This window comes from Suhomyces tanzawaensis, assembly GCF_001661415.1.
Source record: "Suhomyces tanzawaensis NRRL Y-17324 unplaced genomic scaffold CANTAscaffold_1, whole genome shotgun sequence".
Classification (NCBI taxonomy): domain Eukaryota; kingdom Fungi; phylum Ascomycota; class Pichiomycetes; order Serinales; family Debaryomycetaceae; genus Suhomyces; species Suhomyces tanzawaensis.
Genome location: NW_017963636.1, coordinates 1,311,521 through 1,327,787, shown reverse-complemented (window position 1 = coordinate 1,327,787; position 16,267 = coordinate 1,311,521). Strand labels below are relative to the sequence as shown.

The 16,267-nt window shown below is 46.2% G+C and overlaps 9 protein-coding genes across 9 annotated transcripts; 5 read left to right on the top strand and 4 right to left on the bottom strand.

Annotated features, from left to right (window-relative positions):
- Positions 1–102: 102 nt before the first annotated feature.
- On the bottom strand, positions 103–1,329 carry CANTADRAFT_3950 (uncharacterized protein; the record flags this gene model as incomplete). Its single annotated transcript, XM_020208806.1, has 1 exon — positions 103–1,329. One exon carries the CDS (start codon positions 1,327–1,329, stop codon positions 103–105), a length of 1,227 nt encoding a protein of 408 aa, XP_020067014.1.
- A 426-nt stretch (positions 1,330–1,755) lies between these two features.
- On the top strand, positions 1,756–3,402 carry CANTADRAFT_45232 (uncharacterized protein; the record flags this gene model as incomplete). The annotated part of the gene is made up of 2 exons (XM_020209188.1): positions 1,756–2,854; positions 2,915–3,402. 2 exons carry the CDS (start codon positions 1,756–1,758, stop codon positions 3,400–3,402), a joined length of 1,587 nt encoding a protein of 528 aa, XP_020067013.1.
- Positions 3,403–3,763: 361 nt separating this feature from the next.
- SWD3 (Swd3p) lies at positions 3,764–5,403 on the top strand. Its single transcript, XM_020207169.1, has one exon. The coding sequence runs from the start codon at positions 3,926–3,928 to the stop codon at positions 5,021–5,023; it is 1,098 nt and encodes a 365-aa protein (XP_020067012.1). The 5' UTR covers positions 3,764–3,925; the 3' UTR covers positions 5,024–5,403.
- A 681-nt stretch (positions 5,404–6,084) lies between these two features.
- On the top strand, positions 6,085–6,618 carry CANTADRAFT_44900 (uncharacterized protein; the record flags this gene model as incomplete). The annotated part of the gene is made up of 1 exon (XM_020209155.1): positions 6,085–6,618. One exon carries the CDS (start codon positions 6,085–6,087, stop codon positions 6,616–6,618), a length of 534 nt encoding a protein of 177 aa, XP_020067011.1.
- A 565-nt stretch (positions 6,619–7,183) lies between these two features.
- CANTADRAFT_44546 (serine/threonine/tyrosine protein kinase) lies at positions 7,184–8,314 on the bottom strand (the record flags this gene model as incomplete). The annotated part of the gene is made up of 1 exon (XM_020209120.1): positions 7,184–8,314. The coding sequence occupies one exon, from the start codon at positions 8,312–8,314 to the stop codon at positions 7,184–7,186; it is 1,131 nt and encodes a 376-aa protein (XP_020067010.1).
- Positions 8,315–9,061: 747 nt separating this feature from the next.
- On the top strand, positions 9,062–10,755 carry CANTADRAFT_3945 (60S ribosomal uL23 domain-containing protein; the record flags this gene model as incomplete). The annotated part of the gene is made up of 3 exons (XM_020208805.1): positions 9,062–9,723; positions 10,198–10,274; positions 10,334–10,755. 3 exons carry the CDS (start codon positions 9,062–9,064, stop codon positions 10,753–10,755), a joined length of 1,161 nt encoding a protein of 386 aa, XP_020067009.1.
- Positions 10,756–11,154: 399 nt separating this feature from the next.
- On the bottom strand, positions 11,155–12,510 carry CANTADRAFT_3944 (uncharacterized protein; the record flags this gene model as incomplete). The annotated part of the gene is made up of 1 exon (XM_020208804.1): positions 11,155–12,510. One exon carries the CDS (start codon positions 12,508–12,510, stop codon positions 11,155–11,157), a length of 1,356 nt encoding a protein of 451 aa, XP_020067008.1.
- A 472-nt stretch (positions 12,511–12,982) lies between these two features.
- On the top strand, positions 12,983–14,678 carry CANTADRAFT_19490 (uncharacterized protein; the record flags this gene model as incomplete). The annotated part of the gene is made up of 2 exons (XM_020206453.1): positions 12,983–12,989; positions 13,033–14,678. 2 exons carry the CDS (start codon positions 12,983–12,985, stop codon positions 14,676–14,678), a joined length of 1,653 nt encoding a protein of 550 aa, XP_020067007.1.
- A 514-nt stretch (positions 14,679–15,192) lies between these two features.
- CANTADRAFT_59492 (uncharacterized protein) lies at positions 15,193–15,527 on the bottom strand (the record flags this gene model as incomplete). Its single annotated transcript, XM_020210796.1, has 1 exon — positions 15,193–15,527. Exon 1 carries the CDS (start codon positions 15,388–15,390, stop codon positions 15,193–15,195), a length of 198 nt encoding a protein of 65 aa, XP_020067006.1. The 5' UTR covers positions 15,391–15,527.
- Between the last annotated feature and the right edge of the window lie 740 nt (positions 15,528–16,267).

Below are 16,267 nucleotides of genomic sequence, written 5' to 3'. Positions count from 1 at the left end.
AATTTGGCATTTATTTGTGCTACTTTGATCCTTCATTAGCGGAGATCACACGAAGTTTGGCTACATCTAATGTATAAAATTAATTCATAACTCATTACTCTATCACTTTTTGAACCTACCTTCTCTATGTACACCAGTCATTGTGACCTTTTGTAAGTTCTTCAACTTGTTGACACTAAACAATAACAATGCCACGAAAAGAACAGAGCCAACTACCACCACAAGCTCGAACCCTCCGTCGCATTCCTCAATGAAATTTTCCAAGTTCATACCATACAACGCCGAGACATACAAGGCTATACCTGTAGACAACAAGCCGGTGGAGAACTTTAAGCCTAGCAACATGAGCTCGTTTCTGTTGGAATCTAACACCATGTTGATGATTTCCTCGGTGGTTTTTATCTGGGACTTCAAGTTCTGGACCGTCTGGACGATCTCATCGCTGGTCTTGTAGTAGGATTCAAGAAGGAACTCAATCTCGGCGTGGTCGGTTCCCGTACGTGGCTGGCCTTTCAGAATGTCGGTGAGATGGAAGTCGTTCAATTCGTCGTCGTTGTCGATGATGTCATTCAACAAGTCCCTGATCAAGAGGACCTTCTGGTGGAACTGGGCAATTTTCTTTGATTCGATCAACAAGTATCTCAATCGCACTCTGTCGATATTGTCCTCGAGGCCGTTCAAGATGTTTTGAAGCACCCTGATGTGAACATTCATTTCGGTGGTCAAGTTGGTCATGACGTGCACCAACACTGCTTCCATGGCCCTGAACTCGTAGGGCAACTCGTCGCCCTGGATGGCCAACCGTTCGCTCAAGTCCTTGAAGAACATGGACTGAGAACGGGACTCATTGAGCCTGCTGCCACGCCCTCCTCCCGTGGAGTAGCTGGAGCTATCGAAGATGGCTACCATGTCCTTCTTGATCATGGCCCGCACGTTGAGGAGGTTCAAGAGGATGCTGTCGCTTCTGGTCACGATGGATGGTACCATGTCGAAGAAGGCGGAGTTACCGCCCGCGTGCAGATGGCGGGAGATCTTTCTGAAGTCTCGTGCCACCAAGTTGTGGGTCTTCATGAACTCCACCTTGCGGATATCCTTGCCGTGGTGGACGATGGTGCCGTGGTTGTCGAAGGTAGTGCATCGAATAAAGCCACTGTCGAACGACTTGTTGGACAAGCTCTTGGTGAGAAAGAGGTCCGAGTAGGGCTCATCTCTGGAGGGTTTTGCACCGGTGTTTTTGGAAGCGTAGCCTCGCTGCGGTAGCACAAGCAGCCGCCAAACTGGTGGCGTGCTGACAGCGACTGTGCTGCGCTGGAGCACTCGCTGGATCATGGCACGGGAGACTATTCTGCGGTAGTTTGTACTATTTTGCCATTGACAGTGTGACAGTCTTCGCACCATTTGGACCTGCATCTGCCCCACTGTTGATAAGCACGACCTAGACGAGACGCAAGGCTGAAACTAGCAGGTTAGCACTGACAACACTTCAGTCGTTGCAGAAAGACTGAATAGCAAAGAAAGGGCCACAGTCCACGCCAAACGGGAGAGCCAGCCAAGTGCACCACCATCTTGGGCTATAATTTGCAGTTTGCTGTCAGAATTGACATTTTGCCGGTCATTCACCAATAAGCCGGAAGCCGTCAACCTACACCAACTACCAGAAAACCTCATAAGCTCTCCAGCAGCAGGCTCCAGAACCTGCAAGTTTGAACCAAGAAGACGGTTCTACTACGCAGCACCAACTCCACCAATTTCACCATGAGTCGCGTCCACTCTGCTGACGAGCTCGAGGTGTGTGAAGAAGTGGGCCGTGGAGGCTTCGGGGTCGTCTACCGTGGGATCATCAAGGCCACCAACGAGGAGGTGGCAATAAAGCAGATCGACTTGGAAAACGACCAGACTGACCTCTTCGAAATCAACAAAGAAATCCAGATCATCTCCGAGTGTCGGCTCGAGCAAATCACTGGCTACTTGGGGTGTTTCGTCAAACAGTACAAGCTCTGGGTGATCATGGAGTTTGTCAACGGAGGCTCGTTGTTTGAAATGCTCAAGCCAGGCCCCATCCACGACGAGCGCACGATCCTGATCATCGTCAAGGAAATCCTTGTGGCGTTGGAGTATCTCCACAATCAGGGCAAAATCCACCGGGACCTCAAGTCACAGAATATTCTTTTGAGCAAAGGCGGAGAGGTCAAGTTGACCGACTTCGGGGTGTCCACCCAGCTCTCTTCCAATTTCTCCCGTAGAAACACCACCGTGGGAACTCCATACTGGATGGCACCCGAAGTAATATTGAACAATAACGGGGGCCACAGTTTCAAGGCCGATATATGGTCGTTGGGGTGTTGTGCCTATGAGATTTTCAACGGCAAGCCCCCGTTGCAGAACCACTTCCCCCCAATGAAAGCATTGCGACAAATCAGCAGATGCCATAACAATGAAGATTTCGTCAACATCATTGAATTGAGTTCGATGGAAATTTCCAGCGTCTTCAGGGACTTCTTGGAGAAATGTTTCATTGTGGATCCAAAAGAGCGGTTTTCAGCAATCAAATTATTGAACCACAAGTTTATTCAGAAATACGACAAATCAACGGAAAAGTTCAAGCTAGTGAAGAGTCTTATCACCAAGAAGCAACTCTGGGACCAGGAAAACCATGTAATTAAAAACCACAACTTTTACGTGCCTACAGAAATGGTCAAAAACCAAAAGAAATGGAGAGGCGAAGATGATGAGGAGAACAACCAATTTCAATTTGATATTAGTCTGATCAGTGGGTTTCCTCCGAGCCCCAAGACTTCAAGGGAATCGTCTCGCTCTCCTGGGGGCCAAGAGAAGTCCAAGTCACCGGAAAAGAGTAGAACAGTCACCCCAGACAGATCTGGAGCACGCCAAATCACGCCACCCAGTTCACAAGATAATGCTTCAATCAACTTGCAGAGCTTGATGAAAACAACTACCAAGCAGGACCAATTTAAAAAAACCATCCGGCCCGAATTCCATCGTATACTCAATAAGGTATTCCACAAGTTGGAGACTAAGAACAGCTTGACAACCCAGCAGTATGATCTCTTGGTATCATTAAACAACGACCTCTTGAATCTCTTTAGCTTCACACAGTCGTCAGACCCCAACGAGCAAGGAAACTACAAGAAGATTTTGGTGTTCCAACACTTGAAGTATTTCTTGAAGGAAATAAGCAAATCCAATGATATTGAAACTTATGGACCAAGCAACTCCAAAGTAATACTACAGAAATTGATCATACCCTCCAACTTCAACGTGGGCCAACGACAGGTATCTGAGGCTACACCCGAAAGAGGTGGTTCGATACGGGAATTTGATGAGATAGAGAATAGTTTATTCGAGTCTTGGATAGACAAGATGAACGAAAAATGGGCATAGGAATAAAGGACAAGTAGATATACACGAATGTAGACCAGAGAAGAATGGGATCAGATGCGCTGCAAGACAACAACGAAGTACACAAAATTGTTGAATTAGACACGAGAAGGTACACAAGAGAATCTAGTGAGATCGATTCGAGGAGAATTGATGTAGCTACAATAAATTGAAAATTTGATCACACCAACAACTTTTAGATGGCCCTAGGGCCTGCAATTTTCACAGTAATCATAGGCTCTAATAGCGACCAATCTTGTAGATTTTGTAACTTCAGTGCATCAATGAACCGTTATCGTTATCAATCTGCTTACATCTTCCAACAAGTCGAGCTACCGAACATCAGAAACCACCTCAATTTGGCTGAAATTAAAGGATATACCTGAATAGAAACCGTACAAGGAACAAGGACTCAAGACATTAATGGTGTTGATTTGCAGTTGTAGAAGTAACCCCATAGTGCCAAACCGCATTGTGCAGGCCCATATCGCATCTATGATTTTACAGACTACCACCATATTTCACCATGGTCGAGTCAGTTCCCAACGGGCAGGTCCTCAACGGCAACAGCCTCCGAACCCCCGACTTGTATCGCCTCAAGTACTCGTCGAATAACCAACACAAGGGTGCAATTACGTCAATCAAAATCTCTCCTGATGGCACCAAATATGCCACCAGCTCATCCGACGCTACCATCAATATCTTCGACATCAACACCGGCAAGGTGATAGCCCAGCTCAGGGGCCACACCAAGGGGATATCTGACATCGAGTTCTCGCCCATCAACTCCAACATCATCGCCTCGTGCTCCGACGACCTCACCATCCGTTTATGGTCCATCAAGAAGCAGAAGTGTATCAACATACTAAGAAAGCACACCTATCACATCACGGCCATCAAGTTCACCAGCAAGGGTAACATGCTCATCAGCGGGTCTGCCGATGAGACCGTTACCATCTGGGACTTGATTTCAGGCAGAACCTTGAAAACTCTAGCAGCCCACTCGGACCCCATACTGTCGTTGAGCTTGACTCCCGACAACTCGATAATCGTGAGTGCTTCATACGACGGTTTGATGCGTCTCTTTGACCTCGAAACCGGCCAGTGTCTCAAAACGTTGACCTACAACAGTACGAGTCACGGAACCGCCACTGCATCCACCAACGACGTGCTCAATTTCCCGATCTCCAACGTGGAGTTGTCTCCCAACGGCAAGTACATCCTCAGCTCGAGCTTGGACGGAAAAATCCGACTTTGGGACTACATGGACAACACCGTTATCAAGACTTACAACGGCATCGACTCTCCCATCAGTGAAAAGTACAACTGTGGAGCCAAATTCATCACTAAAACCGCGGACCCCAAAGTTGTGTCGGGGTCACAGTCCAGCGGAATACTCGTGTGGGATGTGCAGTCCAAGGCTATCGAGTATCAGTACAAACATGACCAATGCGTGCTTCAGGTAGACACATTCGACGAGGGCAGGATCTTGGTTTCCTGCAGCATTGACGGGGTGATAAATGTGTTTGAAATGAAGCCCGAGTACATCAAAGAGTTCACAGCAACAGAATTGGAGAGATCGGGGACTCGAGAAGAAACGCCCATTACTCCAATTGAAAAGTGATGATCCAGGAATTTTGCCTAGTAGGTCAAAGAAACGGGCTAGTTCCAACTTTGGAAATACTTGGAGGGCATTGAATGTGGGGTGGATTCAGCAATGGTTAAGCCATGATACAAGTTAATTAAATAGTATAAGACTTCTAGTTCCTTCCCTAACTTCGGCACAATAAGTCCAGCTAATCCGATGACCTGGTCAGTTCTACTAGCTATAGTATGCATTCATTCACCACGACGAAGGGTGATATATGTGTACTTTGAATGTAAATATGTGTACTTTGAATGTATGCATTTGCTGATAAAATGGTCCTTCCATCAAAATTGACAAGCAATCCTTAGAGGATGCTGCATAGAATTGTTGTAATTTATTGAAAGCCTGCTTCTTTCGTATTATTGTACCTTGAAAGCCAGTAAATATTTTGCATGGAATTCGAGCATAATTGTTGATGGAGTTTGAGGTAACTAGTGCCTGGTTCCGAGCCGCCTTTTGCCCTATTCCATGATAATGGCTGGCCCTCAACAGAAATTGAACTTAGTGGTTCAAAAGAATACGAAGAGGAGTTTAAAATACAAGCAAAAGTGTTGGATACAACCATGTGGGGCCGAAAAACTGGAAACTGCATCAATACCGAGTGAATCGTCTTACCATTAAGAAAGGATATTGTCTTATAGGAGCTATTAGAACCCCAGATCCTTTCTCTAACTGAAATACCTTGTACAACATAAACGAGTAAACTAGACTCATATGGACTTACCAAACCAGGGGTTCCCGCAACATATTACTCAAATTGACAAATGGACCAGCTTATGTCACAACATGGCTGCGATTTCGCCAGTCTGAACACACATTGGCCACCTGGAATGGCCAGCTAGTACAAACGAGCAATCCCATGTGATGAGCTGGCCAGCAACCCATCCACCAATCCTCGCCCTCGTAGTGCCTTCACAGTTCCTCTTTTCTCGCTTCTTGCCTATGGGCCTCTGGTGGTTCTGCATGCTCTATCGCAGTCTGGCCCCGCACGCTCCCTAATCGAAATCTCATATCACCAACTGAACCACACCGCCACCATGGACCAATCCAATCACTTGTTCAAGTTCAATGCCTCGTTGTTCAAACTCCCCAAGAGCGCCAAGTTGAGGGCGTTCGGCGTCTACTTGGCTGGGGCGTTATACGCCATCGGCTTCTGGCTGATCATCGATGCTGCCATATTCTCCAAGACCGTCAATGCGTCCGTGGTACATGTGACGTTTGTCGACTGGATCCCATTCATCTGCTCGCTGTTGGGGATGTTGATTGTGAACCTGATCGAAAAGTCCAACTTGTTCAGCGACTCCAACAACTCGTTCTTGAGCAACGGCACCAACCCCAACGCCTGGGCTGCCAGAGTCATCTTGTTCTTCGGGTTCTCTCTCTTGGCGGGCGGCTTGGCTGGCTCGTTCATGGTGTTGATCTTGAAGTTCTTATTGAAGCATTACTCCTTCCCTACCTTGGGCATGGGGGTTTCCAACATCGTGTGCAACTTGTGCATCATGTTGAGTTGTATTGTGTTGTGGTTGTCCCAGAACATTGAAGACGAGTACAGCTACAGCTTGGCATTGTGAGCCATTCATAGGGTATAGAATGATATGTTAATGTCTAGACTGGCTCGGATGAGCAGTGTAGCCGTAGATAATACAAGGGCTCAGGTAGACCACGGTGAACGGAGAAGATGTGATTTCAGCTTACAGCCAGGGGTCAATTCTTGTATTTCTACTTGTTGCAGGTAGTCAAGTTGCTGTAGTGCTTTAATCGAATCAAGACCGGACACATTGTGTTGAAGTGAATTGATACTCAATTCTCGAAAGACCACCATCGAATTGGATAGCGCGTATGTTGGTAACTTCCTTGTCTAAAATACAATACTCGGAAACCTGTACGTCAACGGCTCTCACAGTAACATCGATTAGTACATAAATTGGTGAAATAAACAAAGAATAAATACGAGAGAAGATCCCTGCGTTTGAGGGGTATATTTTATCAGTGCTGAGGGCATGGGCAACAAAATCAAGAATATTATGTAGAGAACAAGGGTTAGACTACCAAACACTTCCCAGAAGCGATAAAAACACAGCACGCACGGCTGGAATTATTGAAATTGGACATGAATCATGAATGCTTTGATGAGAATTATTTATTTGGTGATAGCAATTCATCTCTCAAGGGGCCAAGCAACTCCAATTCATACTCGCTAAAGTTGAACAAATTCAACACAATGGGTTCGGAGGAGCCTCTTGGGAAGACTTGGAAATCCTTTCTCTTTAACTCGTGGAAAAATGAGTGGACCAACACTTTTCTGGCACTGGCTCTTGACTCAGGATCGTATACTAATATCTTGGATAACAAATCAATCGCATCCGGTGGAGAGTTGCTGAAGATTTGTTTGAATCTTTCCTCCACTGTGCAACTGAAGAGCTTGTTGGTATACATGTTACCTCTATAATTTGGGTTGCTATTGAAGAAAAATGTGTTTGGAGGGGGACCCAATAATTTTGAGATTTCTTTCAACTGCAATTCTGGTGACTGGCCCTGGAAAATTGGCTTTCCCAAAAACATTTCCGCAATAACACAACCCAATCCCCAAATATCAATCTTTGTAGTGTAAAGTGAACAGCCCACAATTAGTTCAGGGGCTCTATAATATCTTGAACAAATGTAACTAACCGACGGTTGATTTGGCTCTAATTTTTTGGCACTACCGAAGTCACAAATCTTCAACTGTACGGTAGCAGGATCGACCAATATGTTGGAGGGCTTGATGTCTCTGTGGGAGATACCAAAGCCGTGCAAGTAAAGCATTGCTCTAGCCAATTGGAATGTGTATGCTTTCATGTGGGGGTAAGGTATGGTGTACTTGGACTGTCTATAATATTTGATTTCACTTTGCAAGTTGGAGGGCAAGCATTCCATGACCAAGTTCTGGTACACGGTCTTATCGTTCAGGGAGCCGGCCTTGTCGAAAAAGAACCTCAAGCTGACGATGTTGGGGTGGTTGACCACCCGCAAGATCTCAAGCTCTCTGGACTTGTATTCGGTTTGCGCAGGCACTCTCTTGATGGCGAACGGACCAATCCATTCCTGGGAGGTCTTGGAGTCCTCGGAGCCGTCGGCGTACTTTAACACCGCCTCGACGACGGTACCGAACGCACCCTCTCCGATCCGCTTGTACTCCTTGACGGTCATGCGGCTGGACGCGGACGTCTGGTTATTTATCACCTGGTTCAAGGTGTACTCGTTCACGGGACCACTGAATTCTTGCATAATGTCTATAAATCAACAGGACGGAGGTGGTGGTGGCAAGCTTCCACGCGTCAGTATAAGGGGTAGGACGACTGGGGGAGAACGGAAACCGGGTGGGACCTGCGGCGGGCGTGGTGAGGTCAGAACGGTTCAATTGACGCGATGGGCACGGCAGCTATCGGATTGATTGATAGCAATGGTCGGTAGTTCAATCGTCTATCTCCAGATAGTTATAATTAAATTGTGAGTTTTATTCCTCACTTTTTTAGTGTTGTGGTAGGTGTGTGCAGGACTCACTCGTCCATACAATAGTCAGGGTGTGGCAGACAAAGCCAACAATCCACCAGTTTTGGGGCGAGCTGGGGCGCGGGGGCGAGATCGGACAGCGTCCGGCGTTCAGCGGTTTATCGGTGGCCACCAGGCCGTTTGCATGTGTCAGAATGCTGGCATCTGCGCATGTCCATATTGGTGGATAATGCCACATGATAATAGCCAATCGGAACGAGGGGCTGGGGGTTTTTTCCCCAGAAACTACAGGAGAGGGGGACAGTGGCAGTCGAATGTGCCACCAGCAGATCCCGGCACTGGAACGAGGCCCCTATCCAAGGTATCCTCACCCAATTCTGGTGCCAGGAAGGTGGTGGTGGTGGAGGAGGTTGCGACACCCGGGGGGTGAGTTACCTAAGCATCATGCTATGCTGAGTCAGCAGCCGCGATCACTAAAATTTTCATAGTGCCAACTTCCATCACCAGCACCAACCACCACCCATGTTGTCCAGGTTCTCCAGAATGGCCAGCAGGCCATGGCCCATGGCTACCAGTGCCGTGTTCGCCAGATCCATATATACCACTCCAGGGCTCCTCGCCAAGGCATCCCCCATAACATTGAACGCCGAAAACACCACCAACACTGCCAGCACCAGCACCAGCAACACCCCAGCAGGCTTCTCCCAGATCTCTGGCTTCCAAAAGAAGGCTTCCGAGAGAAAGAACGAAAAGATCGTTCTTTGGAAGTTGTACGCCACCTTTCACAGACACAACACCTTGACTACTTTGGTGGCAGTGGTGGAAGACTTGGACTACCTCGAAAAGAACCCCAACCTCTCCTACAACGAAAAAGTCATCTACTACCTCCAATTGCCCCACCACCCCAAACTTCACATATCTGCTGGTCAGTTGGGATTTAGGAAGTCCCAGAGACAGGAATACGAGGCCGGGTTCCAGGTCGCCAGTAAGATGTTCAAGACCATCGAAGAAAAGAAAATGATTGGCCCCAACGACAAGATCGAGTTGGTGTTGAAGGACTTCGGAAAGGGAAGAGAGGCATTCCTCGCTGCATTACAAGGAAAGGAAGGTACCCACATCAGACCTCACATTGCCAGGGTCAGTGATAACACCAAGTTGAGATTTGGTGGGGTGCGTCCAAAGAAGTTACGTCGTTTATAGATGCTGTACATAGTAAGAATCATACATTAGCGCATGAATGGGTGTAGCTGGAGCTTGCTGCTATTGCCGTGGTTTAGTGGGGGACAGCATGGATCTAGGGCTCCAGCCCTATCCCGAGAAATATCGCGTGACCTCTAACTCGCACTTTTGTTAAGTGGTCTGCAGGTTAAGACCACCTCCCTTAACTATGGGAATTACTCAACCCGCACCACCAAACCCGCATTCCTTTGCTCCTGCAGGCAGTCCCTATTCGAAAATTTTTCGTCTTCTCACTCCTGGGCCTGGTTGGATTGAAACTATATCAAATTTTTTACTAGCGGTTTTACATATACCACAGGATTAATCAAAAATGGCTCCAAGTAAGTTGAATCATACCAAATGAGCAGAGGATACAACGAGCGGAATAGACCAGCATGAACGAGACCGTACCGTCAGCAACACCGTCCCCAACTCCCCAGTGGACCAGGTGAAAAATTCGAAAAGTTACCCATCCCCAAACACTTGAACCAGAACAAAACCAGTGAAGTACCACAAGGTCAACAAACGTCGTATTGGTCCCTGCTCCCTCGCATAGAAACATATACTAACATCTAGCTACTACTAAGGCTTCTGCTGCTAAGAAATCCGCTTTGAAAGGTACCAACCCATCCAAGGCTTTAAAGGTCAGAACTTCTTCTACCTTCAGATTGCCAAAGACCTTGAAGTTGTCCAGAACTCCAAAATACGCTAGAAAGTCCGTTCCACACTACAACAGATTAGATGCCTACAAGATCATCGTTTCCCCAATTGCCTCTGAAACTGCCATGAAGAAGGTCGAAGACGGTAACATCTTGGTTTTCCAAGTTGACTTAAAGGCCAACAAGCATCAAATCAAGGCTGCCGTTAAGGAATTATACCAAGTCGATGTCGAATACGTCAACACCTTGGTCAGACCAAACGGTACCAAGAAGGCTTACATCAGATTGACTGCTGACCACGATGCTTTGGACATTGCCAACAGAATTGGTTACATCTAATCGACTCACATCCACACAACCCCCAATCCACAAGATTCTATTTGTATTTTATAATATTAATTACCTTTCATGCCTTTAATTGGAGGTTTTTTAGTCTAAACTTATAAAGAGAATGGAAGTCATTATACAAAGCATGGCGGAATGTATGTAGTCAATAAAGTGAGCTAGCTAGGAAGGCCGGCGTGTTAGTAAAATGTAGTTCAATATTCATTGAAATTAATCTTTCGCTAAATTACTTACAACATCTACCTTACTTATACTTAATGTCTATTTATCCTGCCTTTCTACTTTCTCATTTCTTCATACCTTAACATAACATACCTACTAAATATTAATAGGGATACCTCGTGTGCTCTTCATGCTAACTATAATACACTTGATGTCAAGCATTTTCTGCCTTTAGTCCAAGTCTTTGGTCAAATCCCGTAGCGTCCCCACTATCGTCCAGTACCCATATTTGTATCCTGGGAGTTGTAACCATTTTCTCTTTACTCTCACGTCTCGATGATGATGCAGGGTTCCAGAGTTCACGAGGTTGAGTGTTCGCTCTTCCACATCCTCCACTAAGTCGATTAGCTCTTCGACCTCATTAACCCCCAAGAATGCGCATATATCTCTCTCTTCGTGAAATTCCACGTACATCTGGTCCCCACTAGCATCCTTCAATATGAGTTTGAAGCTTGTTACCTTCATTGTACGGCCATATGGTTTCACAATAATAGGAATAAGAGGTGCCATGCCCATAACTCGGGTATCTATGGCAAACACCTTGTCCCCGAGCACCTTTGTAGTGTCTGCTATCGCATTTAATTTTGCAATGGTCACTTTATCGATAAGCACCTCATCCACTTGGATCTGCAGCATGAGATTTTCGGTGCCTTGGCTGTTCTGAATGGTTGGGTTGATGATGGACTCGCTGCTCTGACTCATGAACTGGTTGCTATGCACTGGTCGGTCCAATTGGCTCGATGTCATTTGGGATCCTAGCTCCTCTTCTTCGAAATTGGCTGGTGCATGGATAAGTGCTGCCCCACTAATTCTCTTTTTCTTGTAAGCAGGCTCTTGCACCCTTTGTGACTGCAACATGCTGATGTCTTGCGAGTCTGGGTAGATCGGGGCCGGAGACCGTGAGGAATGATCTCCGAGAAACGAGTTTAATCCCAACCTCTTATCGGCTGATAGGTATGTCAGGTCGCTCACCATGCTCTTGAATCTGTAAATGAAGTTCTTAAATGAAGAGTCCTGTGTGTATGCAGCGAGCAGTTCCCTTGTTATGAACTCGATACTATTGGTATACCCTGACATACCGGAGCCTGCGCTGTTGAACTTTTCAATCACCCGGAACTGTACCTTCGCTAGAATTCCCAAGTCCTGCAAGTCTGCCAGCTCAGCATCCATGTTACGCTCTCTCTCGACACCGTAAGTTGACGCTAGTGCTCCTGAATAGGTGCGAAACTGCTCATGACTTAAGCTCAAGGCGTGCAAGTAATTTTGATCCAATTGGCGCCCATTTGCTCTGAAGGAACGAGGGACAGATGGCGGCAAAACTTTTCCTATGATTGCAGATTCCTTAACTGGGGTGTAATCGGTGAACACCACGGCTCCTGGGCCGGTTGGATTCCATTCCTTATCTCGAAACACAGCTAAGAGATGGACATATACAGACACTTTTAAAACGTTGGTTCTGGTGTATTTTTCTTTAAATTCCTTCGAGGAGGGAAGTTGGCCCAAGGAGGAGAGTTCGACTAGGGCCATCGATATTGCTGGGTGAGGCGCTAGCGTGTTTGGAGCGTGTTTTGATATCTATGTTAATTATCTTTAATGAGCATGTCGTGTCGCGTGTCGCGTTTCTAGATGAATGGGAACAGGAATAGAGTAAGTTGGGCAGTAGAATAGTAGAAAGTACGTGTGGTGGAGTGCTACTAACTGGATTCTGAAGGAAATTATCTTAATATTTCAATACTCCTCCATTATTGCTGGGCAAACCACACTGGATATCATGACTGGTCTGATCTAAAATAAGTCAGGCTGGTTTACTCTGCGTGGCATATCAGAATAGAAAGATCGTGAATCAATTCTACTACCATCATTAATAGCCGTTAGATTTTATTGAGTTATTTCTAGTGTATTTAGCGTATTTATACCATACCTCCAACCACTTTGTAGCCCCACTCATTGATGTCGCGCGCAGATCCATCATCTGTAACCACTACCCCATAGACATCTTATGAAGAGTACGTATTCATCCGTCTGCTCCAGCACTCTAACTAACGCCAGACCCCAAGGGCCCAAAGTTGGGTAAGAGAGCACAAGCTCTCTTGAAGAAGCAGGAAGAAAACTCGTTCTCTAAAGAACCTTCTACCGCAGAGGAGTTTCTTGAGCAAGGCTCAATTGACGAAGAATCGGGCGATAGGTGGCTAGGATCGGACCTCTCCAAGAGCTTGAGATTCTACCAAAGGGCCTATACCAGCTACCTCGAGTCCATCCGACTCCAAACGCCTGCAGAACCAAATTTGGACAGCTACTACAACTCATCCAGATTGCTCTACCAGGTGTACTACCAGTACTTCAAGACTGACGGAGTCAATGTTTATGAGCTTACGAACGTGGAAGATGCTTTGGGTGGTGGGCAGAGCTCGGTGGTCCAGCCGTTGTCTAACATTGTGGAAGCACACGAGGTCTCGATGAGAGTTGCTGCCACCATGAACATTCCTGTTCCCATGGACCTTTTGTTCAATACTGCTGTGGTTTACACCGAAGTTCTCGAAGCAGAGCAGGAGAACGACACCTCTGATTATAATCAGTTGCTAGAATTGACCTTCAATGCACAACAGATACTTGGTACTCTTCTCGATAGACAAGTGTCAGAATTCCACAAGTTCTTACAGGAATTAGAGGAGACTAGCAGTGCGTCCTTTGAATCGGAACCAGTGTCTTCTAATCAACAGGTATCTCAAGAACAGTCAAAACAAGAGGAATATACTAGTGTGGAAGTGGTCCAGCCCACAGACATTTTTGAAACAATCATTGCATCGTATAAGCTATGCCAGTCCATGCTTGAGAACATCAACCACAGTGACCAACAGAAGTTATCGGCAACAGACTTGATCAACCCCTTCTTAAGCAAGTGCGATGAAATCACCCTGAACTTGATTGACAAGTACAGTGAAGCCAACAGCCAAAGAAACGAGATGATTTCCAACATTTCCTTGAGCCAGATTGACGAGTTGAAGGTTGCAAAAACTGCTATCATCGGCTTGACCATGAATGACTTGGACCAGATATTACAACTCTGGGATGACTCTGGCCTACCAGATACCTCAGAAAGATACATGGTTGCAGCAGACAACATTCAGAGCTTGTTGGATCGGTTCGACATAACTCTCGCTGTTGTGAACTCCTCAGGCGATGCACAAGCGGCAGACACTTACTGGAATGCACTTACAAAAATGGGTAGCTACTTGAAGAAAGCTCAGACTAAACTAGACCAAAACTTGCAGGAAAAGAAAAAGATTCCTTCTGGAGTGGACTTGGGATTGGGGGCCTTGATTTCCCAGCTTAGTGAGGTTATTATAGCCCGTGCGGATATTGATTTGCAACGGAGCCAGATCATGGGCCACGAATCTGCCCAAAAGAACCAGCAGATATTGTTACAGAATACTAAGACACTCTTGAAGAATGCCATGAACATCTCAAATACCCCTGGAGGCTTGAGAGAACGAGTGGCCGAAAAGTTACAGAGGGAAAAGAAGAAGGTGGATGCTGTCATCAGAATGTGTGTGTTGGAAAAGAAGACTTCGGTGCAAGAGTTGGATAGCATATTAGGCCGGGCCAAGTGGACCAACGAGTTGCCTTCAATCCAGCGGTTAGGCTACTATGATGGATTTGGGGTCCAGGGAATCCAAAATGTGAGCGACTTCTAGGTGGTGATAGGTTGGCTAATTCTGGTCTTGAAAAGCATGAACATGAACCCGTAATAACTAGAATTTCTAACCCAACCCTTCTACTTACTTTACCATGATTTTTCCACTATCATGTACATTTGATCACGAATGAACTCTACTTTAAAACAGGTTAAAAGTGCCACGATGCCAAATCGATTAGAAACTACCTTGACAACAACAGTCCTTGGATCAAACTCGTTTTCTGAGTCAAGTTGCAAGCGTAAATCAAGCATTACCATTATCGAGTAATGTAGTTGGAGTCGATTTGTTTCGAGGGACCACAATAGTATTATTCTGTGTGGTGGCCCCACGAAACAACCTCATCTCGGGACCACTTTAGACACATCACCGGAGGAAGCATTATAGAAACCCATTAATTCTTCTCAACCCAGGAGGCGAACTCGAATTCGTATCTAAGAGGATCCACTTCTGAGAAGATCCACTACAATAGTCTATCAAATCATATATTATCTATACACGGAGAATTGAATAATCACACAAACGGCACTTCGGTGATGTTGTTCACGAACGACAGGTCGGCATACTCGTCCGGGCACCTAGTGCTGGCCGAAGCTTCGAACAACGAGCTGTCGATGTAGTTGAGCGAGATCGAGTGGTTCTGGCTGTTTCGTACCAAGATCTGAAGGATGTTGACCTTCAAGGTGTACATGAGCACCATGATGGCCTTCATGATGGTGGGAGTAAGAAACGGGGAGCGCAGAGTCGGAGAGCTGCTGCGGAGGTTAAGGTGACATGTAGAGACTTCTGACAAAGGGTCCAGTGTTTTGGGCCACGTTTGGGTCACTGAATCTGGGTGTGTCACGTGAACTACTAATGGTGACTAATGTTACTAATTGTGTGCATCATCACATGTATATGAGCGAGGGGCTTCGGTGCAGGCGTCAAACTGGCGAGTTTGGCGATAGGCTCAAGCAGGCTAGACTCGAGCCGACTCCAGCCACTCTAGCCGAGGTCCAGCATTAGTCATTCTGACTGAGCTATCCTGGCTGAGCTATCCTGGCTGAGCTATCCTGGCTGAGCTATCCTGGCTGAGCTACAGTGTTTCCAAAGTACATTCGAACCCTCGGCCCGGAGCTTTTCGTAATACGGGCAACTTGATTTTCGTAATAGGGGCCGGAACTTTTCATACTAAGGGCAGATTATTCATACCTCCAAAAAAAATTGCCACCCTCTCCCCTGCCTACAAATTATTCGTGTAGCATACCTAGGGATTTGTGCTTTAATGTAATCGAAAAAAACCAGACGAGCACCTCTCATAATTTCTCTTGCCTGCTCATCTAGAAGAATCGCTTTTCTCTACACAATTCCATATGCTCACCAGCATGTCTGCAAAATCCTTCATAGCTTTCAATAGAGATTTTACTTGTGGCATCTTTCNCCTTTGGAGTTAATTGCTCCTTTTTACTTAGGTTAGAACGTTTTACTTTAGACTTGCAGACTGACCAAAATTCTTCTATAGCATTTAATGCTGGAGAATAAGGGGGTAAATAGACTAGCTCCAATCCACTCAGAGCAACTAATAACTGTATATCACGGCGTTTATGGAT